Genomic DNA, 27,494 nt, shown 5'->3' with positions numbered 1-27,494 from the left:
TCAACCACTTATTGACAGATTCTCTTTCAGAAGCCACTTATCAGTTGTGTCATATGCATTATCTGTAAACACACAATAACCATCACCCCACCACCTTTTCTCCAAAATCCACATCAAACACTAATTTACAAGTTTTTGTGGTATCAGTAGAGAAGAATAAAAAAAAGAAGTCAATCTCATTCTTCCTTTGTTTACTAAAAAGACTAAAATACCCTTATTATAAATACATGGAAATAAATAAAAATAGAAAATTTATTTAAAAGTGAAACTTTCAAAGCTATTTAGTTTTTGTTATTGAATTTCATTTGTATTTCTGCCAACACAACACGTGACATGTTATGATTCCTTCAGATTCCGATTCCAATTCCAATTCCCTCGGATTCCAATTCTCTTGATGGATTCCATTCCTTCAAAAATACAACTGACCTTCACTTGTTTAACATAAGGAACATGAACAATGAATTTCCCAACATCCAGATCTCCAATTGATCTTGACAAACACAAGCCACCACGCCAACATCTCAAAGGACCAATCTACTAAAAAATAAGTTTAAATAAGTTATATTTTTCTTTAAATATAAAAACTAAATAAACCCATTTTTCAATAACATTAAATATGTTATGTGAGTACAAGAGCCACATCATACATGTGCACCACCACCGGCATTAAGCCGACCAACTTCACCACCACTAGCAGTGACACGCTCTCTCCTACAAAAATAAATAAAAAAATATAAAATTATCAGATACTGAAATAGGACTCAAAAAAAGCATAATATAAGATCTGATAACTTACTCTTCTTCACTGCATTCAAGTCTTTGATCTGCTGATAGATAATATAAGCCTCCTTCTGCAGACTCAAGTATGCAACGTGAATCACCAACAGAAGCTACAGTCATAACTGATTCTTCAACAATCACAAATTTCAAAGTTGTTCCTGATGATTGAATTGAATTCGTAACAATCCATAAGGAAGGAATCAACCCAACTAGTTGCTTATAACTTTGTGCTACTACATGCATTCAATATAAAATCACCGAAACAGCAAAAAGGAAATCTTTATGTATTTTCACAAATCCTGCCACCAAAGCCCTGGGCAACACTGCAATCCATTCATCTCGGTTAAGGTCTGTAGGAATAGATTTCAAGACATTGTTTAATAGGTTGTCCTTAGTATATATATATATATATATATATATATATATATATATATATATATATATATATATATATATATATATATATATATATAGCTTCTGAAGACCCATTATGCCCATCAACTATCTGCAAAGTTCAAGTTTGGTAAGACAACTATAACTGAAGAGAAATGTAAGGGGATAAACAGATGTTTAGAACAAAAAAAAACTCAACTACTTATCCATCTATTTTTTTCTGCCATATTCAAATGAAAAATCCACCATCGTGTGCAAAGAAAGCATGCAGCTAATCAACTATTCATGCAATGCAAATTGGATAGAAGAGCATAACAAACCCCAAAAACAGAATAGGTGGCGACACCATCTCCTAAAACTCGTTGGCAATCACTTTTGAGTAGCGTGAAGTCCTCCCCTTTCTTGGACTGATTAGCTTGACCAGTAGTAATCTCCGATCTGTCAGTCTTCTCACTCGCCAATTCACGCTTCAACAACACAGATAACGGGATCGTGTGATGATCACCATTCTCGTTACCATGGATTTACCAAAAAAATTATTAAAATTACCACAAGAGAAGAAAAGGAAATTATGATGCCAGATACTAAAACTCCATTAACTGTCCCAATAACTCGCTGGCTACATCAAAATATAAAAAGGGTGAGCTTTTTTTGCATATCTTTTGTATAACCATTTCATGAAAGCATGTTGTTATTTTTGCATTTAACCATATTATATGAAAGCTAAATGAAAAGGTTTAAATCAAATATGATTTGTTTGTATAGATATGGTAAAAGAAGAGAGATGAATATAAGGCAATAACCACCTTCCAAAGTAGGAAATGCTTCCCAAGAGAATTGAAAACGGAGATGCACATTCCCATCTGCAGTGCAATCATAATGGTACTCATTAAAAATCAAACAACATACAGGAAGGACGTCTTTATATTATTTCATAGAATTTAATGTCACCCACAAATGGGAAAGCATGATGATATAATTGTTGTATTAGATGTCTAATCCCATAACTATTATTGGTATGTACTCGACCCGAGAGTAGCATGGTCCATTTGGGTTGCATATCATCAGGACACTTTGTTAGGATGGACTCTTGAGAGAAGGTTATATGTGATTTATTAATATATTATAAGTTATAATATATTAATATGAAATCATATGTTTTAATTAGTATTGATCAAGAATGAATTTGGAATTAATTTAGTGATCAAAGGAGACTAATTAAATCTATGGGGACTAATTATGGTAATTAGTTATATTTATGTGTTGGGCTTATGATCCATGTTGGACCAAGTTTATGTATGGATACATAAAGAGTTGGGCCACATGAACTATGGATCATAACACCCATGGGTATGGATTTGGGTTATACCCATGACCCTTGGAATCCTACATATAAATATGTCCATTCATAGCCAAAAACGCCTAGACTTGTACTTGGAGTTCATGGAGGTGTTTTTGGTGCATGGAGATTCTCTCTCAAGAGCCACCTTTGTTCATGATGTGTTGTGACTTCATTTGAGGCTTCCACACTATTGGGGCTAAGCTCTTAAGGCCAATGCATCAAGACTTCAAGCTACATGATAGGTATGTTACCCTAACTAGTATCTTGTATGGTATATGACAATTGTATGCTAGTTATAGGCTTAACACCTTGGAAACATCATTGCATGTATAATTAGTGAAAACATAGATTAAAGGTATTTAGGGTTGTATGTGCACCATAGGATGTTATAGTATGGAAAACCCAACAGTGGTATCAAAGTCATGGGTTGTTTTCAAATTATATTTGATGCTACTTGCTGAAATAAGCTGAAAAAATCAAATCTTTTGCTGTTTGGACAGGGGACTCGATGACTCCATTGAGGGACTCGACGAGTCCATGTGTAAACTCATCCAACTCGTCGAGTTGGTTGTTGCACTCGGCGAGTTGGAGCCCCTGACAGCATATATTTGAGTTTTTTGGCCCGTTTTGGATTAGAATCATTACCATAAAGTTTTTTTGTTTATAAAATTTGATTTTGATGTTATGGTAATGCTTATTCTCATCCAAAATTAAAAGATAATTGTCATAATTTCAAGATTTGTATTAGTTTATATGTTTATGCTAATTTCTTGAAGATTGATGATATAAATTATCTTGTTCTTATGAGTTAGTTTAGATTAATAAAAAAATTATGTGATAACTGGTTTTCGATTCAAATTGATCAAAAAGTTGTTTATAACATGAGTTTTTGTAACTTGTCCTCAAGTTATATGAAAAGTCTCATTTATGAATTTTAAAACTCATCAAATTTCCATAAGTTATGAAAATGAAGAGTCTCATTTTTAAATGTTTTTAAAGTCTTCCATAACTTGTCCTCAAGTTATGGAACTTGAAGAGTTTTTTCATTAAACTACTTTAAACTCATAAGTTATGGAAACCAAAAGTTTTTGAATTGTTCAAAACTTGCCTCAAGTTTTCGACATTGTAAAGTTTCCCCCCATGAATACTTTAATTCCAAATTAAACCCTTGGAATTTTAAAAGTTTTAAATTCAACCCTTATACTATTATAATATTATAGGTTTAGTATTTATATATATATATATATATATATATATATATATATATATATATATATATATATATATATATAAGAACAAAGTCAGTTTTACCGTTAGTAGGCCTCATTCACGAAACAGGTCTATAAGGGGGGTATAAGGTTACTGCCTATAAAATGGCAGTTTAATGGGTGTCCACTCTCACCCACCGCTTCCTTGACTGGTGGAGGGTCGTTAGCCAAACGTGTAGGACAAGAAATTAATTTTCCCTTCATTAAAAGTATAATGATAAATACTAAGTAACTAAACTCTTATAAATTCTCAATCTTAGTTACTTAGGAAAATGCGAATTTGGTGCTAACCCATGAAATTGCACTTTGCACCTTGTTAAGTCGTTAGTGGAGAGTGTGTTGTTAACCGGTACACTAATTTGGGACTGACAATGTGTGGCAAAGGGTAGCTTGATGTTAATCATAGATCAATGGAGCATGTGTGGTTAACCGGCACATAGATTAGGTGGTTGTAACATTAAGTGTACCAAGTTAATTTGCATGGTTATTCACTCCTTGTTTGTGATCCTCGGCATCCCAGTCACAAACTTGAAGGGAACAATCGAGATTTAAACATGCCATTGAATAGTTCAATGAATCTCAAAAGATCTAGGAGTTTCAATTCATTTAAAACCTAATGTTAAATTTCGTTTTTCATGGTGGAAATTGGTAAATCGTCATTTACCTACCTTCAAATATTTTGTAGCTTGGATTGTCATACATGTCGGTCTTCTTCTTGATGATCCATTTACACCCAACTGTCTTTCGACCTGGTACATTGTCAACCAAGTTCCAAACTTGATTGTCATACATGGACTGGATCTCGATGTCCATTGCCTCTTTCCACTTGGCCGACTCAGGGACAGTCATGGCTTCCTTGTAGTTATTAGGTTCATCCAAATTTATCAGTGCACTATCACTGATAAACGTATCACCTTCTGCAGTTATATGGAAACCATATAATACAGGTGGATCGCTAACTCTACTAGAATGTCTAAGAGGTAATGACTCGTCAACCGGTTCAACATGAATTTGTTCCTCAGGTTGATCGCTAGTGTTTGAGGATCCTTCACCACTTGATTGTTAAATTACTTCAAGGTCAATTGTCCTCCCACTTTCTCCTTGGCATATGAGTTCCCTCTCACAGAAAACTCCTTCCTTGCTACGAAGACCACGTTGTCACTAGGTCTGTAGAAGATATATCTGAAGGATTTCTGTGGGTAACCGATGAAAATACACTGCTCACTTTGAGGTTCAAGCTTGTTGTGAGTCTCTCGTCTTATGAAAGCTTCACAACCCCAAACCTTAATATGTACCAACGAGGGAACCTTCCCTATCCACATCTCGTGAGGTGTTTTGGCAACCTTCTTAGTTGGGAACAAATTAAGGATATGGATGGAAGTCTCTAAGGCATACCCCCAGAATGAGATTGGTAGCGAAGCTCGACTCATCATGGAACGAACCATGTCCAACAAGGTTCAATTGCGCCTATCAGTGTGACACCAGTCAAATTTTGTTCAAAAATAAATTGATCAATAATCGTAATTGGGATGAACAAAGTGGTAGAGATTGTAACAAGGTTTCAAAAAAATATAAAGAACACTGAAATCCGAGTTATAACGAAGAAGTTATGACCAATCGAAAATCCACGACAAACCGGCAAAACACTGTTCAGTGTAAAAAGTGAATTTTCGATAAAAGGCGTTTTAGCCTTAACAATCTAAATGAAAGTTGTAGAATATGTTAAACCGAGAACGTTCATAAAAAGAACGTAAAAATCCGACTTCGTATGAGGAAGTTATGATTTTTCTAAGTTTCGGTTTACCAGTAGACAGCTAAAAATTCGAAATATAAATCGATCGATATTTAGCCGATGCAACTTAAACGAGAATCGAAGGTCTCGTCAAAAGTAGCACAACGGTAAAAAGACAGACGAAAACGGACGTCGGATGAAGAAGTTATGAATTTTTAACGGATTTCCTGTCCCGGTCTGTTAAGAAAAATAATATTAAAAATAAAGTCAAAATCAGCCGACGAAGTCTAAACGAAAGTCGTAGAGTATAATTTTACCTACGCGTGCATATAAAGAACGCCAAAAACGGAGCTCGTATGCGAAAGGTATGATTTTCGCAAGTTTTTGGCACAAAAATCAAGAAAATCTTGAAAACCGGGCAATTTCGCATAGGTGGCCTTCGGACACGTCACCCTCGCATACAGCCTCCACGTGGCGTCTTCTGATTGGAAAGCAGGCTCGCGTGTCACCTGTTGATTGGTCCGAAGTCGTCATGCTCCCGTCCCATTGGACCGAAGTTCGGTCCACTTAGAAGCCAACACGCGCCTCGCACCGGGTCCGAGCTTCGCAACCGCCTTAGACTTCGCCCCCGTGGCCTTCGCTGCTGATAACGTGTGTCTTGCTGACTCCTCGCCCTCGCCACCTATCCGATGAGTCACCCCTCGGCCGAACCCTCGCACCCCTATATAAAGGGTGCGAGACTTCTCGGATTTGAGAGGTTTTTCACCCCATTTTTCACCCTTTTTCACCTTTTCACCCCCTAGACTTTCTCACAATCCCCCAATGTGACAACCGTCAAAATTCGAGTCGGTTCTAGATTTGAATAAACTTAGTTGCACATATAGGCACGACACATATTGGACTTAGTGACTAGAAGCTCAGTTATAACCTACTAGAAACTTGGAAGCAACTAGAAACAATGGATAATGTACTTAGATTTCACATTGATATGTGAATTCTACAACTTCTTAACTGTAGAGGCTATCCATATTCGGGTCACTCTTTGACTCGAACACCTTTTCATGAATCATATACACACATCATGCACTTGACCTAGAAGTAGAAATTAGGTCAAAGTCTCATAGAAACTTAAGTCAAAGTTGAAGACTAGGACTAGTATACTTGATTCCTCAATTTCGTTTGAATCTCGGAATCACTACATAGAATGCCAATAAACCGATAAAAATAAATTACAAACATTATTTATAACTATAAAAGAGTTATAATACCATAAGATAATTTAAAGTCTCAAATATTCTATTTATTTTGATATCCAAATTTTTACAAACTCTCAAAAACCCTAAAAACCCTAAAACTTAAATTTTATAAAGTTTAACATCAAGAATTCTATAAAAATAGTTATGAAACTTATAATATTATCTTAAAACAATTAAATTCAGGGAAATATAATCAAGGAAAATAAAAATTTAAGTCATTAACATTCATCCTTAATTTATAAGTCAAAAATCAAGGTTTCATGAATAAAAACTTGATTTTAGTGCACATTTTATATAAAATTTAGATATTTTATAAAATAACTTAAATTTTATAAAACAAAATGAATGAGAAAGGGTTATTATACTCAAAATTTCGGACCCCTTTCTTCCCATATCTCTCTCTCTCACTCTCATTCTCCAACACACACACATCTCTCTTCTTTCTCTCTCTAGAAAACTCTCTCTACCTTCTCTCTAATTTTTTTTCTCCAAACACCACAACCACAGCCTCTTAACCACGAAATTATGGAGATTCATAAGGGTTTTTCAAGCCACAAATAAATTTAAGGTAAAGAACATACATCTCTTGAAGATCCACAACAATGATTTAAGCCATGCATGTGCATTTTACTTCAAAAACCGACTTCTACTTCTTCATATTCTTCAAACTTGTTTTCTTTTTGTTAAAATGGTTTTTAGAACATCATGGAAGTGTTTTAACACCATGCATGTATGATAAACAAGGTTGCATGTTCATGATCTTAGTGCAAAAATCGATTTTAAGGATTAAAACATCAAACTCAAGTTAAGAGTTTTTGAGAAACAAAATTTTGTTCATAAATGAATGTATACATTTTGATAAGTTTTAATCTTTTGATCTCTGGAAACATGACTAGAATATAAGTTTATCATGATATCTTTTAAAATATTTCAAAAGATTTACTCAAAGAAATGATGAAAACTCATTTTTCTAACCAATCACCATGCATGCAATCTGCCAGATTTCTTTACCTGACTTTAAACTGTCATATCTCACTCATTTCTTAAGAAAAATTCGGGATTCTTTTTCTGAAATATAATGTTTTGAGTTAGCTTTCAAACTCATCTAACCTCACTGGAAAATTCAAATATTTCGATTTTTAGCAATTTTTACAAAACTGTTGCTCAATCAGCACCTTTTTGTGAATACTAGTTTTGTATTGCATGTTCAAAGATCTTATTCATCATTAAAAATAAGGAAAAATTAATTTGAGCACTTAACATCATGTATTCAGAGGTATAAAAATATCTTGATTCAAAAGCCTTTGGAACATGTTGCAAAAATTCTCAAAGTAACATCAATAATTTTTACCAAAATCACAAGAATCAAGTTTTCTCTATAATTGTTTGAGCCTTTAGGCATGTTTTTCGACATCAAAAATAAGAAAACAATTTTTCATTGTTATTAAATTGTTTGAAGTTGCATTCTGGAAATTTTCAGCTCAATATATATTTTCTTTATTTTTACATGAAAATAATAATAAAATAGAGTGTTAAAGCATATAAAATACTTAAACTTGTAAATAAATTCTGGAAATATTTGTGGATGACCCTTTAAGTTAATAAACATCTCCCATGAAGTTTCATCGATTTTTGTTACTGTTTAGTATGGTTTTTAATTTTCTTTTTATTTAGCTCTAATAAATCATAAAACCACTTTAGGAAATGTGAAAATATTATTTCTTATTTTTCGTAGCTTGTACCTTATACTTAAGACTTCGAAAAATATTTTGGGAATTTTTGAAAATGTATATCTATTTTTCTTGAATTTTTGTGTTTATAATGGACTAAAAACAGGAAAAATAGTTTTACTCATCCAAAATTCATGAAAATTTACCAGAAACTCTTAAAATATGTTAGGATAATACATAAAATTTTTGATGATTTTTATCTTCTGTATGCTATTTTGCTTCTATTTTCCCAAGATTTAATACACTTAAATGTACAAAAATCAGAAAAATTGTGTTAAACTTTTTGAAAACACATATTAATATTTTTCCTAGATTATGTACACTGTAAAATAGTTACACAAAAATTACAAGAAATTTTCATGATAATTTACTATTTTTCCATCATTTTATGATTATTCATCGAATTAAATGGTGAAAAATAGTTAGACAAATCAAAAATTCAAGATTTACTATTTTTCCATCATTCGTGGAAACTTTTATCAAAATTTTTATTTCGATTTATGAAACCAATATTATTTTTAAATATGTGAGTACTCACCAACTATTTTTGTAGTTGACGCTCGTTTTACATGCTTTTTCAGGAATCATCTAGTAAGAGGCACGTAGAGACACAACACTTGTAGGAGCATTTGCATGTGTTGACTTTTAAATACATTGTAATCTCTTTTAAAAAGTTGTTCAAACTAATTGTAAATTTGTAATGATTTTTACTACTATGGTTGGTGTTGTCTTTTAACTTTTGCTATGAGACCCTTTGTACTGCCACGCCCCGTATTTCCGCTTTAGCGGGGTGTGACAGGAAATGGTATCAGAGCCGAAGGTTATAGAGAATACCGGTTTTCCTTTGGAGAACCACAACTATAGCCAAAAATTTTCAAAATGTTTTTAAAATACCGAACATACTACTAGTATAACTAATTCGAGTACGCATTATTGGACTTGAACTAAGTATAGCCTGGCCAACTATGCTTAATTAAGGAAACTTAATGCGAGGCTTGAAACGGTTATAGTAGAATTATGTTCAAAACAATTTTCAACTTAAACTTTTGAAAAACAAAATTTTTTTGGTGTGCGTACGGGCATTGCATATTATAGGCATTCATCTAGGTACACTTAGAAACTAAGTGCACTTTTATAACAATGCCTTTATTCAGAAATATTCTTATCCCTTATCAAGTGCTAGGTTAACCACTTAGGTTATATCACTTGCCACTCTAGGAGCAATGCACTTAGTACTGAGAATGAGTATTCCTCGGTAGATTTTGACTTTAGATGTAAGGTTAGCAGCTAGATACACACTACTAATAATCTTAAGTCGAAACCTATATCAATTATTCCTCGATACCACTTCATCGTCTTCGTACTAGAGTTACAACTAGGAAAAAGCGTTTCGATACCGACACGAATGATAATTGGAACATCGCGTAAGGATGTAGATGAGTCACCACTAAGTAATCACTTGGATACCATTGGCGGGCATTCCGGATTCGACTCACAAGGAGACACAAAGGTTTAACCTATTGCTACTAATACGTGAGACCTTATTACTACGCTACGATTTAGCTTTAGGTTGTTTCCACCTTCAGGTTAAAACTTAACATAGGATATCCCTTTGACCTCTATAAAAGGTCGTAAACTGCATTGACGCCATAAAACGTTTTTCAAACAATTCTTCTTGTCCTTTATCTTGGGGAAAAAGACATCGGTACTCGCCTTATACTCGCCTTATACTCGCCTTGTACTCGCCTTAGTATTTAGGTACAATCAGCTACACTAACATACTTATTCCTTATTTCTTAATCTTCCATCGAAAAGTTATTTTGTTTCATCGGTTTTATTTATCATCAATAAAATATTTTATAACCACTTCATTCAACTTAGTAGACATTTCCTAACAGTGTAATCCATATTCTCGCTAAAAATCTTTTGACAACTTGCTTTAACTTAACACCTTTCTTCAAAACTCAATTTAACCAATATTGGTTTTAACATTGCTATTTCAAATCCATTTCAATGGATAGATGTGCTTTTAAGGGCATATAAACCATTTTCAACCTTGCTTACCATTTTGACACGTTTTCGAAAAACATAGAAACATTTTCTTTTATAAAAGTGTTTAAACGCTATGCTAGAAAACTTAAACATACGACATTGAAGTTCATATTATATGAATAAGTTTCATCGGATCTTTCGAACCAGTTTTGTTTTGGCTTTTTTGGCCACTTTCTCATTTAGGCATTGTACTTTACTTAAATGTGTTTTCTTGAAACCCAACATGGTATTTTTACAACCTTTCACTTCAGAATTTTTTTACAAGACATCACTAATGCCTACATCTTAAAACTTACCATATTTGTATATTTTATTACAAATTATTTATATAATCTATAAAGTTTCTAGATGTTTACTACATTGCAAAACATATTGTTCAATGTTAAATTTCTAGTGATTCACTCTCAACAATGTATAATTACTCTTCTAAATATATTGATTCTTTACCTTATCCGTTTTAACTACGGTTGAACTTCAGTCTAAAAGGTCAAAGTTGTCAGATTTTTCAATTACAAGTTTTAGTGTTTCTTCTTATTCACAAATGGAGTTTAACTTAATAGATAACTCATAAATATTTAGGAAACACCTTAAAACTCCCACATGTCTATTTAATCATCAACATACATCAAATATTTAAGTTTGAAATATATCTCAACCTGATTTTAAATCTACCTATATGTATTGTTCTTATAATTTTAACAATAACAATCATTGCCGCCGCTACCTTCCTTTTTCTTTCCCCCACACTTGATTTCTTGCTCTCCTTATGATTTTAGATCTCGCACACCCATAATAGTAACATAATACATTGTCTAACTTTGTTTATGTCTATTTTGCTTCTCCTGGTATCATGTTTGTACACATACATACTAGAAGTCTATCCTTTCGTTTTGAGCGATTAATACATGTATAGCCGTGAGGAATAATTTTTATTTAGTCAACTTTAATATATTCAATTACGCCTTTTATCATATACATCTTGTTTTTATTTTGAAATCTACAGTAAACAAGTAATCCTTATTTGCATTTGCTCTTTCATTCCAAATTCGGAAATTTGATTTAAAATGTAAGTTTCATTGTATTTTTCCTTATAATTAATACACAAGATGAATACTCTTATGCTTATAATTTTTCTATATCCGGAACATATATGTGAAGGATATATTTCCTTATGTTTCTTCTTTTCTTTAAATACATCAAAAGTTTTGAATTTTACGATTATCTATTCTCTAAATAATTGTTTTTGTAGAAACACTAAACTATGAATGCACTATTTTCAAAGATTAACATTTTTACACCTTTCTTAAAATAGTATTTTACTTTGCAGTTTTCAGTGAGTTCCTAAACTCTCAAACTTGTTTTCATAAGTATTCTGACTCCTCGTAAACTTGAATTTGTCCTGACTTAGACAATTGGATAATTTCTCAAAAGTTTAATACAAATATTTCTATACAAATTCCTTTAATGACGACTTAAACCTTTAACCTTAATTAATCTCTATATTATTTTACTACTTTGTTGGATCGCCACATATGTATCTTCACTATCTTGAAATTATTACACATTTTCATAATAGTGAGATTAATTATCATTTCTAAACACACATTTTGATAACAGTGAGATTTTTATCACTTCTAAGCACTTAAAATGCTATCTACACAATGTGATTTAATTTCTCATAAACTTTCATCGCCTCGATTTGCAAAAATGACTCTCTAAATATATTTATTTTTCGAATAAGGTTTTATTATTGTAAGAGTAACCGTAGTAGTAATTATAGCCTCGGAGATGCTCAATCATTCGTAATTTATTTTGTCGACGACACTTAATTAGCCTTTACATTTGAGATGTACCAAAACTTCGTTGCCTACCCTTAGTACGTATTTTTAGGAACTTACCCTCAATCGCTTCTCTTTCATTCGTGCTACCCCTTCTTATTTCAAAATATATCCTTTCCAGATGTAGTAGCCAACCCGGAAGTGAACAAATTGTTCCTAATCTCTTCTTTATTAGGCGGCGAATTTACACTTAGTGCTAATTTAGAACGCGACTTAAGGATCAATGCGGATTTAACGCTCACTGCAGTTAGTGCTTCAGCAAAACTTATAGCTCTCTTAATTCAGATAATATCTAACTAGATGATCTTTTTCGACTAGGTCGCCATGTTTGGATCATGATTTCCATGATCCTAATTTCTCGCAATCTAAATTGTAGAACTCGAATTAAGGAAACATTAATTTGACTATAGCTAAAGAATTGGGCTTTTCCCTTGAGGAAATAAACCCGAAATAATCAAAGAACATTGCAAGTCACCACCTCTCCAACTATATAATTCTATTCGACTGAGTTCTAACAGAATACGTCACGAATTGAATTTCGGGGCGAAATTCTTTCAACCGGGGGAGAATGTGACCACCGTCAAAATTCGAGTCGGTTCTAGATTTGAATAAACTTAGTTGCACATATAGGCACGACACATATTGGACTTAGTGACCAGAAGCTCAGTTATAACCTACTAGAAACTTGGAAGCAACTAGAAACAATGGATAATGTACTTAGATTTCACATTGATATGTGAATTCTACAACTACTTAACTGTAGAGGCTATCCATATTCGGGTCACTCTTTGACTCGAACACCTTTTCATGAATCATATACACACATCATGCACTTGACTTAGAAGTAGAAATTAGGTCAAAGTCTCATAGAAACTTTAGTCAAAGTTAAAGACTAGGACTAGTATACTTGATTCCTCAATTTCGCTTGAATCTCGGAATCACTACATAGAATGCCAATAAACTGATAAAAATAAATTACATATATTATTTATAACTATAAAAGAGTTATAATACCATAAGATAATTTAAAGTCTCAAATATTCTATTTATTTTGATATCCAAATTTTTACAAACTCTCAAAAACCCTAAAAACCCTAAAACTTAAATTTTATAAAGTTTAACATCAAGAATTCTATAAAAATAGTTATGAAACTTATAATATTATCTTAAAATAATTAAATTCAGGGAAATATAATCAAGGAAAATAAAAATTTAAGTCATTAACATTCATCCTTAATTTATAAGTCAAAAATCAAGGTTTCATGAATAAAAACTTGATTTTAGTGCACATTTTATATAAAATTTAGATATTTTATAAAATAACTTAAATTTTATAAAACAAAATGAATGAGAAAGGGTTATTATACTCAAAATTTCGGACCCCTTTCTTCCCATATCTCTCTCTCTCACTCTCATTCTCCAACACACACACATCTCTCTTCTTTCTCTCTCTAGAAAACTCTCTCTACCTTCTCTCTAATTTTTTTTCTCCAAACACCACAACCACAGCCTCTTAACCACGAAATTATGGAGATTCATAAGGGTTTTTCAAGCCAAAAATAAATTTAAGGTAAAGAACATACATCTCTTGAAGATCCACAACAATGATTTAAGCCATGCATGTGCATTTTACTTCAAAAACCGACTTCTACTTCTTCATCTTCTTCAAACTTGTTTTCTTTTTGTTAAAATGGTTTTTAGAACATCATGGATGTGTTTTAACATCATTAATGTATGATAAACAAGGTTGCATGTTCATGATCTTAGTGCAAAAATCGATTTTAAGGATTAAAACATCAAACTCAAGTTAAGAGTTTTTGAGAAACAAAATTTTGTTCATAAATGAATGTATACATTTTGATAAGTTTTAATCTTTTGATCTCTGGAAACATGACTAGAATATAAGTTTATCATGATATCTTTTAAAATATTTCAAAAGATTTACTCAAAGAAATGATGAAAACTCATTTTTCTAACCAATCACCATGCATGCAATCTGCCAGATTTCTTTACCTGACTTTAAGCTGTCATATCTCACTCATTTCTTAAGCAAAATTCGGGATTCTTTTTCTGAAATATAATATTTTTAGTTAGCTTTCAAACCCATCTGACCTCACTGGAAAATTCAAATATTTCGATTTTTAGCAATTTTTACAAAACTGTTGCTCAATCAGCACCTTTTTGTGAATACTAGTTTTGTATTGCATGTTGAAAGATCTTATTCATCATTAAAAATCAAGGAAACATTAATTTGAGCACTTAACATCATGTATTAAGCGGTATAAAAATATCTTGATTCAAAAGCCTTTGGAACATGTTGCAAAAATTCTCAAAGTAACATCAATAATTTTTACCAAAATCACAAGAATCAAGTTTTCTCTATAATTGTTTGAGCCTTTAGGCATGTTTTTCGACATCAAAAATAAGAAAACAATTTTTCATTGTTATTAAATTGTTTGAAGTTGCATTCTGGAAATTTTCAGCTCAATATATATTTTCTTTATTTTTACATGAAAATAATAATAAAATAGAGTGTTAAAGCATATAAAATACTTAAACTTGTAAATAAATTCAGGAAATATTTGTGGATGACCCTTTAAGTTAATAAACATCTCCCATGAAGTTTCATCGATTTTTGTTACTGTTTAGTATGGTTTTTAGGTTTCTTTTTATTTAGCTCTATAAATCATAAAACCACTTTAGGAAATGTGAAAATATTATTTCTTATTTTTCGCAGCTTGTACCTTATACTTAAGACTCCGAAAAATATTTTGGGAATTTTTGAAAATGTATATCTATTTTTCTTGAATTTTTGTGTTTATAATGGACTAAAAACAGGAACAATAGTTTTACTCATCCAAAATTCATGAAAATTTACCAGAAACTCTTAAAATATGTTAGGATGATACATAAAATTTTTGATGATTTTTATCTTCCGTATGCTAGTTTTTTCTATTTTCCCAAGATTTAATACACTTAAATGTACAAAAATCAGAAAAATTGTGTTAAACTTTTTGAAAACACATATTAATATTTTTCCTAGATTATGTACACTGTAAAATAGTACACAAAAATTACAAGAATTTTTCATGATAACTTACTATTTTTCCATGATTTTATGATTATTCATGGAATTAAATGGTGAAAAATAGTTAGACAAATCAAAAATTCAAGAAAATTTATCTTAAGGTCTTTGACTTCAATTAAAAATAAAATACAAAGTTTGGGAAAGTTTAGAACTAAATTGATTTCGTTTTGAATATTTAATCATTGGAACACCTCTAAAATGTTAAATATTAACATTTCAATAATGGAAATTTTCCACTTAAATTGTTATATAACAATTGATTCTTTGAAACTTAACTTCCACAGAAAAATGTTTGTAACTTATCAATATTAAATTTTGACACAATATTGGCATAATTCTATTGTAGTAGTAAGTATACTAGTGTTAGATTTTGATTAGAGACTCACTAGCGAATACCATTATTGTAGAAATCGGGAGTGGTACACGTGGAACGTAGTTCAAGGCACTAATAGCATCATCTCAATGTATTGTGAGTATTCACGACTCCCCTATTTTCGGTTTCTTTTAAATGTTTTGGGGGTGGGAAAGCATGTCTTAAACTATCTATGTTCATTGTATTTATTTGACTCGTATAAACTTGGTTGCTATATTTTGCATATTGTGAGTATTCATAGCCCATATTTTACCTTTTTAATGTTTTGGGGTGGAAAGCATGCTACAATTTCTATGAACATTATTTTATGAACTTGTGCTATGAACTATATGATATGAACTTTGTTGTATGAATCTTGTATTATGAACTTGTACTATGAATTTAGTGTTATGAACTTGTACGATTAAGTCCCCGGAGAACCGATACAACCTATTAACTCATATTCGAGCCGATGGTCTTATGGATAGCGTTATTTGGGGTCGACAGCCCCCACTCGCCCGGAACCGCGAGTGCATATTTCCATGAACTGACATCATGGGAACCATGGACATGATGGAATGGGGGCAAGAACGGTCATTAGGCTTGGGTTGTGAACTCATGAATGGAAACTTGATGCATATACGAATCTTATATCGTATTTTAGTAACGAAACTTGTATACTCATTTTATCAACGAAACTTATATACTCATTTTAGCAATGAAACTTGTTTACTCGTTTTAGTAACGAACTTTATTTCTCATGAGAATATGAACATTGCATCTCATTTGAGCAACATACTTTATCTCTCATGATGACAACGAACTTTGTTTATGCAAACTTATTTACTTATTTTGGCAATATATTTTTATTCGTGGAAACTTTTATCAAAATTTTTATTTCGATTTATGAAACCAATATTATTTTTAAATATGTGAGTACTCACCAACTATTATTGTAGTTGACGCTCGTTTTACATGCTTTTTCAGGAATCATCTAGTAAGAAGCACGTAGAGACACAACACTTGTAGGAGCATTTGCATGTGTTGACTTTTAAATACATTGTAATCTCTTTTAAAAAGTTGTTCAAACTCATTGTAAATTTGTAATGATTTTTACTACTATGGTTGGTGTTGTCTTTTAAATTTTGCTATGAGACCCTTTGTACTGCCACGCCCCGTATTTCCGCTTTAGCGGGGTGTGACACCCAAGGCCCCCGGTATCGTGTCTAACACCCGAAGCAAGCCCCGGAGCCCCGGAATTCTCGAGAAGATAACCTCTTTCCAGTCGAAGTGCTGCCCGCATAAAGCCGGTTTTTACTCAAAAACTCGCGGTTTTCCTCGAGAAAGATCATCAATAGAAACGAAACGCTGCCCGAATCACCACTCATCAAACTGAGTTCATACCTCTATAATATACCTTTTTAAATGGTTTTATATGCTTTTTAGGGGGGAATACAAGTTGAACACAATTTAAAATTGTGGTAATAATTGTATGTGATAATAATCACACAAAGGCTTTCCATATGTTTTTAAGGATTACCAAATATTTCCAAAATGACTTAAAGCCATGTTAAATCTTTAAAGTCATGTAAACTCCGTTAAATTCTTTGAAAAATGTTTTATAAACTATTTCAAATTATAAATGCCAAAATCATGTTTATATATGTATAAATATATAAATAAGATTTGAAGGACTTAGGACTAATGAATTATCTTATTTCCTTTTCCTTGTTTGGATGTGGAATTCAGGTTGTGTTATTTGTCCGAAGGTCGTTTCCTTCTTAATTATATATATATATATATATATATATATATATATATATATATATATATATATATATATTATACATATATGAGTATAAAAGGTTACTCCTTTCGGTATCATTACCTTTGTATCATGCTGAGCAAAGGTGTTCATCCATGAGAAATCATGCTAATCAGATAGAACATATAAATTATAATAGGTATAATTTATGATTCAAAACTAAATATACAAGTATGATTCACGATTGTATACTTTCCAAGGAAATTACCAAAATCCATTTAACTATACCAGGATATGTATAATACCTTTAATATATGAACAACATATTAAAGAAGTAATAATACATCACACCGGGTTTGCATTAACAAAGGTACTATACAGAGTACCAGGGTTAGCAAACACGGGATAATAATACATCATACTGGGTTTGCATTAACAAAGGTACTATACAGAGTACCAGGGTTAGCAATCACGGGGTAATAATACATCATACCGGGTTTGCATTAACAAAGGTACGACACAGAGTACCAGGGTTAGCAATCACGGGGTAATAATACATCGTAAATCTCGTTAAAACAATAAATTTGTGAGACTCTTCATGGTGTACTTATCTAAGTACGACTTTAAGTCCTGACTTATTAACCAGAATCTCTTGTAGGGAGAGCGTGAATTTGTGTATAAATATATATGGGACTGACAATCCCGCACCTTTACTGTTCGCTACAGTTTGGCGGGCAGGCCTAGGGTGTCAAATATCATATCATTTCCGACGCCTGAAAAACGTCGCGGCAGGCATATCTGTCATATTAGTATGGTTAATAGAACTCACATGGATAAAACAACGAGTAAATTACTAAGTATTATACTTCTCTTAAAACAGTAAGAAAAGATAATTACATCCTGACCAAATATACCTTCTGTTAGTTTTTACTTACAGTAAAAACTATGTATCATGAAATCAAGTTTCGTAAATATACTTGTACTTCTGGTTTTGAACATTTAAAACCACAAGGCAGTATTATGGATAATATAATATTTTCCAGGATTAATACTAATGTTTTACTGTAGAACATATATAACTAACAAATACTTTTACAAAGGAAACGGTTTATGGGATTAAACCACTTTTACAAAGGAAACGGTTTATGGGATTAAACCACTTTTACAAATGAAACGGTTTATGGAATTAAACCACTTTTACAAATGAAACGGTTTATGGGATTAAACCACTTTTACAAATGAAACGGTTTATGGAATTAAACCACTTTTACAAATGAAACGGTTTATGGGATTAAACCACTTTTACAAATGAAACGGTTTATGGAATTAAACTACTTATCAAATGGAACTTAGTCATTAAATCTCTTTAATGTAGTATAACACAAAGGACCTTTAGTGGTTAATTCTATAATTCCTTAGTTTCTACATCATAGTTATACATAAGTGATATCCGATTGACAGTGAAATGTGTGACTTCCGCCTTACTTCCGGTTCCTTGTTTGGCTGTGGGCTTAGGGCAGATACACCCAATTAACTGTCCGTTCGATATTAGGTTATATATAATTAGTATAAACTAAGTAATTACAGAGGGAAACTATTGAGGTTATCAATCTATCACCTCAGGAAATATAGGATTTTCTGGAGGAACCAGTGAACTTATCCAAAGAACTTAGGGTATACTTAACAGAACTAAAATACTTATGAACTCACCAGCTTAAATGTTGATCTACTCTTTCCAAATAACTTGTATTCTCAGGAATCCAGTCGACAGGTACACTCCCGAAGCTTTTGAGAAGACTACCTAGTACCGTACCACGACTCTTGTCTTCTACTGTACCTACTTTGGTGTTTGAATATGTAATGTTTAAACACTTATGTAAAACTTATACATATTAATGCAATGGTTGTTTGTACTTTGATTACTATATTGCATGTGTTGTGATACTTACCTGAAGTCCTCCGCCCCCGAACGTTTCCGCCGTTCTGGTTTGGGGGTGTGACAGATTGGTATCAGAGCAGTGTTTATAGTGAACTCAGTATATATCAGTCATAAAAGATATACAACTATAAACCCATTGGGATAAAAACACTCTGGCCAAGAGTTATACTTTAAAAATATAACAATATTTTATAAAAGTATAAGTACATGCAGAATATATATACTAGAATGAGTATCACAAGAAGAACAAAACAAAAGTATTTGGATGTTAGACATTACAGTTAAACCTAGACAGTGACGTAATCATATATGGGATCAATATAGCCTGATCAACTATATTCATTCGAGATATGACCAACATGTGTTTGGGGAGTGATTGTAGTGTTGCAACAGGTCTAAAACTTACCTAAGTACCAGAAGAATTCTAGAACCAAACATAAAGATTAAAATACTATGGGGGTATTTTAGGATGCCATAACAAGAAAACTGAAAACTTGTCAAGTTCTTATATCTAGAAGTCCAAGAATCAAACTTATAATTAAAATACCATGGAGGTATTTTAGATACCATAAATAACTTTGGGGAAATGATTAAAAAGATCTTTTCTGATAAGTCTATAATTACAAAGTGGATACGTTAAGGTTATATATAGCCGAGATTTTATAGACTTAGAATATGTGATTTTCACTCTACTTCCTTTTCCTTGATTGGATGTGGTTTTAGAGTAGGATTACTTATTTGAAGGCCTATTTGATCTGGATTATATATAATCGGTACACACCTTAGAATATGTGATTTTCACTCTACTTCCTTTTCCTTGTTTGGATGTGGTTTTAGAGTAGGATTACTTATTCGAAGGCCTATTTGATCTGGATTATATATAATCGGTACACACCATGTGATTATAGAAGGACCAGAAAGAATCACCTTCATAAAAATTTAAATTTTCTCATAGATTCTTTAGACATTCCCATTCTCGTATAAACCCCTTAGATAAATGTAGTCACTCCATCAATCAATAGAAGAGTCAAGGAGGATCCAACAGAATTTCATTAGGAGAATTCCAAGAAAGAAACAGATGATAAGTAAATAAACTATATAAATCATTTAGTGCCCTTACCCTATTAAGGACATCAATGAGAGATTCGCATGAACTTCCGAGATTAAAAATCTTCATTACGAAGTAATGGGGATCAGTGTCAGAATCAGAAGTAAGACAGCTCGGGAATTCAATATACCTACAGAGGAGAAGGACACCCTATAGATCCCAGGAGGAAACAAATCATTACCACCCAGAATAGAATAGAGAACAAAAGAAAACCACGTGTGATTCATGTGAAGTGTTTGAGCACCTTTTCATCTAAGTAATAACTAGTAAATCGATTCAACCTAGTGAGTTAGTGATTTCATTACTCACATTAGGTTTTGAGCTTATCCTCTTTTCCTGTCACGGCTAATATCAATAAATCAGATCACGAAATCTTAATTGATAGTGATTACTTCTCAAATTCATAAGTCTATTTTATGTAGACACCATTATAAATTGTTTTCGAATATTTTCGAAAATTGGAAAACGATATCCACGAAACGAAGGTAACTTAGTTCGGATGATACTCGGTTCATAACTTAGTTCGCATCATAGGGATGCAGGTCGAATCATTAAGAACAATATAAGAAAATGAAAGATTTATACATAGATATAAATGGTTAGAATACATCTAGAGACAACGATAGTCGCTCACAAACTCATTTTCTTATCATGAAACAGAATCATGCCTCCGAAGGAATATAGCCAACCCACCGGCAAAATACCAATCCTTCAAATAGATGCGGCTACGTTTCAAGCTGCGGTCACAGCAGTTGTAGCAGCTGTCATGGCACACTTTAATGCTAACAATGCAAATGCTAGTAGTAATGCTATCGGTAACTCCGATCGTGGTGATGGCCAAGTACAGCAACGAGTACCTATTTGTAAGGACACTTTGAACCTTAAGCCTAATATCCTGAAATGAAAGTTCGAAAACAAGAAAGGGAGTTGTTCAACTCACGAACCTAACAGAGGGCAACGAACTGGGGCAGTCAATACCCCCATCAGCCCTGTTATTCTAGCACCGACCACGCCGTACTTAGGAAACCTCCCACACTGCAGCAAGTGCAACTACCATCATCATGGAGTTTGCCGAGAGCTGCATTGCAATAGATGCAACATAAAGGGGCATACCGCCCGCATCTGTAGAACTCCGGTTGAGTTCATCACTTCAACTACCAACGTTGGAACCATTCTCATATGTCACCTTTGTGGTGAAATAGGACATTACAATAGGGACTGTCCAACAGAGAAGAACGACGGGGGAGCAGGAGGAGTTTGCCCCCAATACATGGGAAGGCATCAAAGAACCCTGCTATTTTTTGGTACGCTTCCAAACCCCGATAATTATCTATAATTATGATTACTCTCTCGTTCAAATTAAATCACAACATTCGTATAAAATTTGAAACCCTAATAGGTAAGCTATGATGACTTAGTGTATACATAAGGGTTATTTATAATTAAGATTTGTAAACTTAGAGTGAGTAATCCCGCCTCATTTCCTGTTCCTTGTTTGGTTGTGAATTTAGGGCAGGGTTGCTCAGTCAAAGGTCTTACCAATCTTAATTATACATTACTTGTATACACCAAGCGATTATAGAGAGACCTAGTAAGGATCGTTTCATGAAAGTTTATAATTTCAAATTATCAGAACCCTCGTATTGGTAGTACCCGCAAGGTGTGAATAACCCTGCAAATTAGCTTGGTACTCTCGATGTCATTTACCACCCAATCAATGTGTCGGTTAACCACACACGCTCCATTGATCTATGACAATTTACGAGCTACCCATTGCCACTCTTTGTTAGTCCAAGTTAGTATGTTGGTTAACCACACACGCTCCACTAACGACTTGGCAAAGTGCAATGTGCAATTTCATGGATTAGCATCAAATTCACATTTTCCTAAAGTAACTAAGATTTAGAATTTATAAAAACATTTAGTTACTTTATATTTATCATTATACTTATTAATGAGGATTAATGTCTTATCCTACCTGTTCGGCTAACAACCCTCCACTAGTCAAGAGTGCGGTGGGTAAGAATGGATACCCAATGGCGGTCATTTTATAGGTTGCTTCCTTAAACACCCTTATAGACCAGCTTCATGAATGGGGCCTACTAACGGTAAGACTAACTTTTCTTATACATAGATAGTATTAAACTTTTAATTATATATAGTATAAGGATGTATTTTAAACATTTCAAAATACTAGGGTTTTTAATTCAATTTAAAATTTTCGAAATTAATACCTTTTAATTGAAAATCTTAAATATCAAAAACATTGATTTAATAATTATTCAAAATCAAACAATTAATTTAAATTTTTAAATCTCATAGGATTATCCATTAAAATAATTTAACCCAATCCATTTATCCCCTAGATTTCGAAAATTTGGGAAAGGGATATTTCAAAATCTTTAATGATCCACTTAAACAATTAATAAGAGAATTACCAAAGATAATATTATCTAAATCCCTAGAATTTTGAAATCTAAATTTGGGAAAGAAGATATTTTCGAAAACCCTAGGGTTAACCAACCCTAAAATCGAAAATATGGGGCCAAAGGAAAGGGTTCAGGAAACCCTAAACAAATTTCGAAACTAGGGTTGTGAAACCCTAATTTCGAAAATCCAAGCCCTAGGGTTTATTTGCTATAAAACCTACTTTGTCAAGTTCAAACTATTGTATCAAATCTAATTGAAAACAACAACCAAAAGCTCTGATACCACTGAAGGGTTTTATACAAACAATCCTATGTGTGCATGCAACCCTTGATTGGATCTATGTTTTCTCTATTAGACATACAGCTATTGAACACAAAAAGAAAACCCTAATATGCATCTAATAAATCGAAAATCAACATATGAAAGATTAGATTACATACCTTTGTTGCTATATAGTAATAACAACAAAAACTTGAGGATTCTTGCTTTTAAGAACAAGTACCACAAGCGTAGTACCTCTAATGGCTCACAAACACACTAGGGAAAGAGGGTGAATATGAGAGAGAGAGTAAAGTAAGTGACTTGATCCAAAAATCGGCTCCTTCTATGGTTTCACAAGTTGTGGCTGAATGTTAAGGGCTATATTTATATTTGAGGCTAGCTAGGGTTTCAGGGTGGAAACCCTAATTCGTTAGCTTGGGGCCTAAGCAAGTCCATGGACTCCCTTACCTTAGGGATTGGACGAAAATACCTAGAACCTTCTAGGGATTTTCGGCCCTCCCCAATAAGGGTGATCCAATGGCCCAAAGTCTGAACTATCAAATAATTACAAAACAGTCCCTACACTTTCAGTCCGTTCCTTTAATCCCAAAATTAATTCCAAATTAATTTCTGATTAAATATTTATTAACAATATGCTTTCTAATTAATATATTATTCTTATAATATATTAATAAATCATATTTATGCATCAATTTATTATTCTTAATAATAAAATCAGCCTCTCTCTCCAATAGTCATCCTATCTAGTTGTCAGCGTGAAGGCAACCCAAAAAGACCATGCTACCATCAAATCAAGTACATACCAATTATAGTTATGGGCTTAGACACCTAATCCAACAAACATAAGGGTGTATTTTAAACTTTTAAAATACTAGGGTTCTTAAATTTAAGATTTCAATATTAAACTATTTAATTAAAATTTTAAATTGTAAAACAATAGGGTGTATTTTTAAAACTATTCAAAAATACTAGATCAAATTTTAAATAATTAAATTAATAAATTAATTTTGTCTTTATCTAAAAATTTGACCAAAGCATTTATTTTGATAAGGATATACCATTACCTTTTCAGAAAATTCAATTGTAAGCAATAAAAACGAATGAAGGTAATTATCCAAATCATATCAAGCTATGAAAATCGAAAAATAGGAATCTGACGATTCAACTCGTCGAGTTATGGGCAGTGAACTCGTCGAGTTGGACCAACTCGTAGAGTTCTATGAACAGATTGATGAATTTGTACCCTCCTCCTTTGGACAATTCACATATGCATCTAATTCAACTGAAAAACATCCTAGGCTTTGATACCACTGATGAGTTTTGAGCATAACAACAAACCTATGTGTTCATGCTACCCTAATTTCTTTGGATCTAGGTTTTTCACTTGTTGAACATGCAAACTTGAAAACCAAAGAAAAAACCCTAGATCTAGTACCTAATTCGAAATTTGCATAATGAAAGGGTTTAGATGTTTACCTTACTTCTTATGTAGTAATAACAAGAACACCTTTAAATATCTTTGACTCTTGAGAATCAAGTGCCTCAAGTGTGACACCTCTAATGGCTTACAAACACTCTTTGCAAGAGGATGAGCGTAGAAAGGAGGGAATACTCTTAGAAATCGGCTCTACTAGCGTTAGAGGCAAGTGTAGGCCGAAACTCCAAGAGGTGGGGTCTTTATATAGCTGAGGGCTGCTAGGGTTAGCTGGAAGAAACCCTAATATCCTGCTTAAGGATTAAGCAAACCATGGACCCTCATTAAGGAGCCTTGGATGAAAACTTATAGGGCCTCCCTATAATTTTCGTCCACTCCTCTCTAAGGAGTCCAGTAGCCCAGTTTCACAACTATCAGTGATTTGCAAAACAACCCCTGTTCCTTTCATCCTAAAAATAATTCCAAATTTATTTCTGATTAAATACTAATTAAATAACATGATTTCTAATTAATATAGTATTCTCATCATACATTAATAAATCATGTATCAACCTCTCTCTCCAAAAGTCATCCTGTCAAGTTGCTAAAGTGAAGGAAACTAAAAAGGATCATGCTACTATCAAATCAAGTACATACCAATTATTGTTATGGGCTTAGACACCAAATCCAACAATATTGGGCCTCCTACAATCACTTCATCAGGTAAATTCAAAACTAAATGAATCATAATGTCAAAAATGTTTTAGGATAAATCAACTCTAACTTGCACAAGATTCTAATAATGTGTTCTTTTGCTTTCCTCATATCGTCCACCTTTAGTGTTCTAGAGCAAATTTGCTTGAAAAACGTACAAATATCTACAATTGGTGTAGAAGTTTCTTTGTCCAATAACGCTCTAACTCCAATCAGTGTCAAACGTTGCATAAGAATGTGATAGTCATGAGATTTTAACCCAATAATGTTAGTATCATTATCTACCACTTTCTTACTGATGTTGGATCCAAAACCATCTGGCATTTTAACATCTCTTATAAATTGACAAAAGATTTTGCGGTGAGGTTTCTTGAATGAGTAGCTTGCATGTGGTCTAGTGAACTTGTTACCTTTTTTTTTGCAACCATTGATTAGGCCAGATATTTATATTTCTCAAGTCCTCACGTGCATTTGATGTGTCTTTACTCTTATCATTCATCATAGAAGTACCCAAAATACTCTCACCCACATTTTTCTCGACATGCATCACATCTATGATGTTCTTGTATATCTTCATCAGTAAAGTGTCTCGGAGCGGGTCTTATCTCGGGTTGCCCGTTAAATTTCAAACTCATCCTTAATGGATAATCAACATATAAGAACCGAAAATGACCGACATAAATGACTTTATTTAATGCACGCTACGAGGAAGTGTCTTCATTGCAAGTCGGGCATGCTATATACCCTTGTCCGCTCCAATTCGATAAACTACTACAAGCTGGAAAGTCGTTTATTGTCCATAACAACATAGCTTTCATCATGAAGAATGTGTTTATCGCTGCGTCTATAATGCGTATGCCTGAGTGCCACAAAAACTTAAGTTCTTCCACCAACATGAATGATGAGTCTTTCATACAAAGCCATGGTGGCAGATTGTATGTGGTGAGTATGACCGCCCACATACTATGCGGATTACACATGTTACCAAATGGCTTAAAGCCATCAGCTACCAGCCCTATGCGTACGTTGCGAGGTTCACTCGAGAAGTCAGAGTAATCTACATCAAATTTTTGCAAAGACTCTCCATCAATGGTATGATGCATCACACTATCTTCTGATCTCTCGGTACTATGTCATATCATATTTTTGGAAGTGTACCTTGAACAATAAAAACATCGTAGTCCAGGGGTCACTAGAAAGTACCGTAACACCTTATGAGCACCTTCTTACCCTTGGTGTTTTTATCAATCTACCGACTCTCTTTACAAACGGAACAAATTTGCAATGACTTGTATTCCTGCTAGAAGAGAAAAAAATCGTTTTTGCATACATGTATTGACTCATACCCCAAACCTATCTTCTTTAGTTTCTTTTTGGCTAGATAATATGAACGGGGAACCTTGTTGTCTTGTGGAAATGATGACTGCAACAGCTCAAGGAGTTGATCAGATGAAATATCAGTCCATTTTTTGTTGACCTTGATATGCATCAGCTTTGCTAAAAAATCAAGGAAAGAAAACGTACAACCAGGATATAACTTGGTTTCGACTGCCTCTAACAACTGTACAAAATCATCATCCACACCGCTACCCCCTATATTTGAGGTTCCTTCATCGAGGTTGGTATAATTTGCTCTCGACTCCCACATAACATCATTAATAACATCAACCATCTCATTACTTAGCGTTACGACATCTACAACCAGAGGAATTAAAGGTTCACCGTTATATGTTCACGTTTGGTATGATTGACTGAACCCATATATACAAACATGACATCTCATTGCTTTCGGATCCACGAAGTAACGATTATCACATTGCTCACATGGACATCTGGTTTCACCTTTACAATCTAGGTGTGACATGGATCTCTTGACAAAAGAGTCGAGTCCTAGCTGGAACTCAGAAGATTGAAGATGTGGATTAGTGGTCCAACTTTTATAAATAGACAAGATGCAACTAAACCATAGTTTAGTGTTTAAAGTTTACTCTACGGGAAATAAAATCAAGCA

At 33.0% G+C, this 27,494-nt stretch overlaps 1 protein-coding gene across 1 annotated transcript; it reads right to left on the bottom strand.

Moving 5' to 3' along the window:
• LOC145164378 (putative protein phosphatase 2C 12) lies at positions 1-27,155 on the bottom strand. Its single transcript, XM_079083103.1, has 9 exons — positions 26,814-27,155; positions 1,980-2,036; positions 1,494-1,682; positions 1,245-1,285; positions 1,056-1,174; positions 797-962; positions 648-711; positions 427-534; positions 1-120 (listed from the first exon to the last, which is right to left on the bottom strand). The coding sequence occupies exons 1-9, from the start codon at positions 27,153-27,155 to the stop codon at positions 1-3; spliced, it is 1,206 nt and encodes a 401-aa protein (XP_078939229.1).
• Positions 27,156-27,494: the final 339 nt, after the last annotated feature.

This window comes from Lactuca virosa, chromosome 3 (assembly GCF_052849685.1).
Source record: "Lactuca virosa cultivar CGN04683 chromosome 3, Lactuca_virosa_CGN04683_v6, whole genome shotgun sequence".
In the NCBI taxonomy this organism is placed as follows: domain Eukaryota; kingdom Viridiplantae; phylum Streptophyta; class Magnoliopsida; order Asterales; family Asteraceae; genus Lactuca; species Lactuca virosa.
Note: the sequence above shows the minus strand (reverse complement) of the source record. Positions and strands in the feature narration are given on the sequence as shown.

What these genes read in the sequence shown, in the direction of transcription:
- LOC145164378 (XM_079083103.1), bottom strand. Translation starts at nt 27,155, where the DNA reads ATGGTTGATGTTATTAATGATGTTATGTGGGAGTCGAGAGCAAATTAT. An exon ending in AGCATTTCCTACTTTGGAAG is followed by an intron (nt 1,683 to 1,979) that starts GTGGTTATTGCC and finishes CATGGTAACGAG; the next exon opens with AATGGTGATCATCACACGAT. An exon ending in CTTATGTTAAACAAGTGAAG is followed by an intron (nt 121 to 426) that starts GTCAGTTGTATT and finishes CTTGTAAATTAG; the next exon opens with TGTTTGATGTGGATTTTGGA.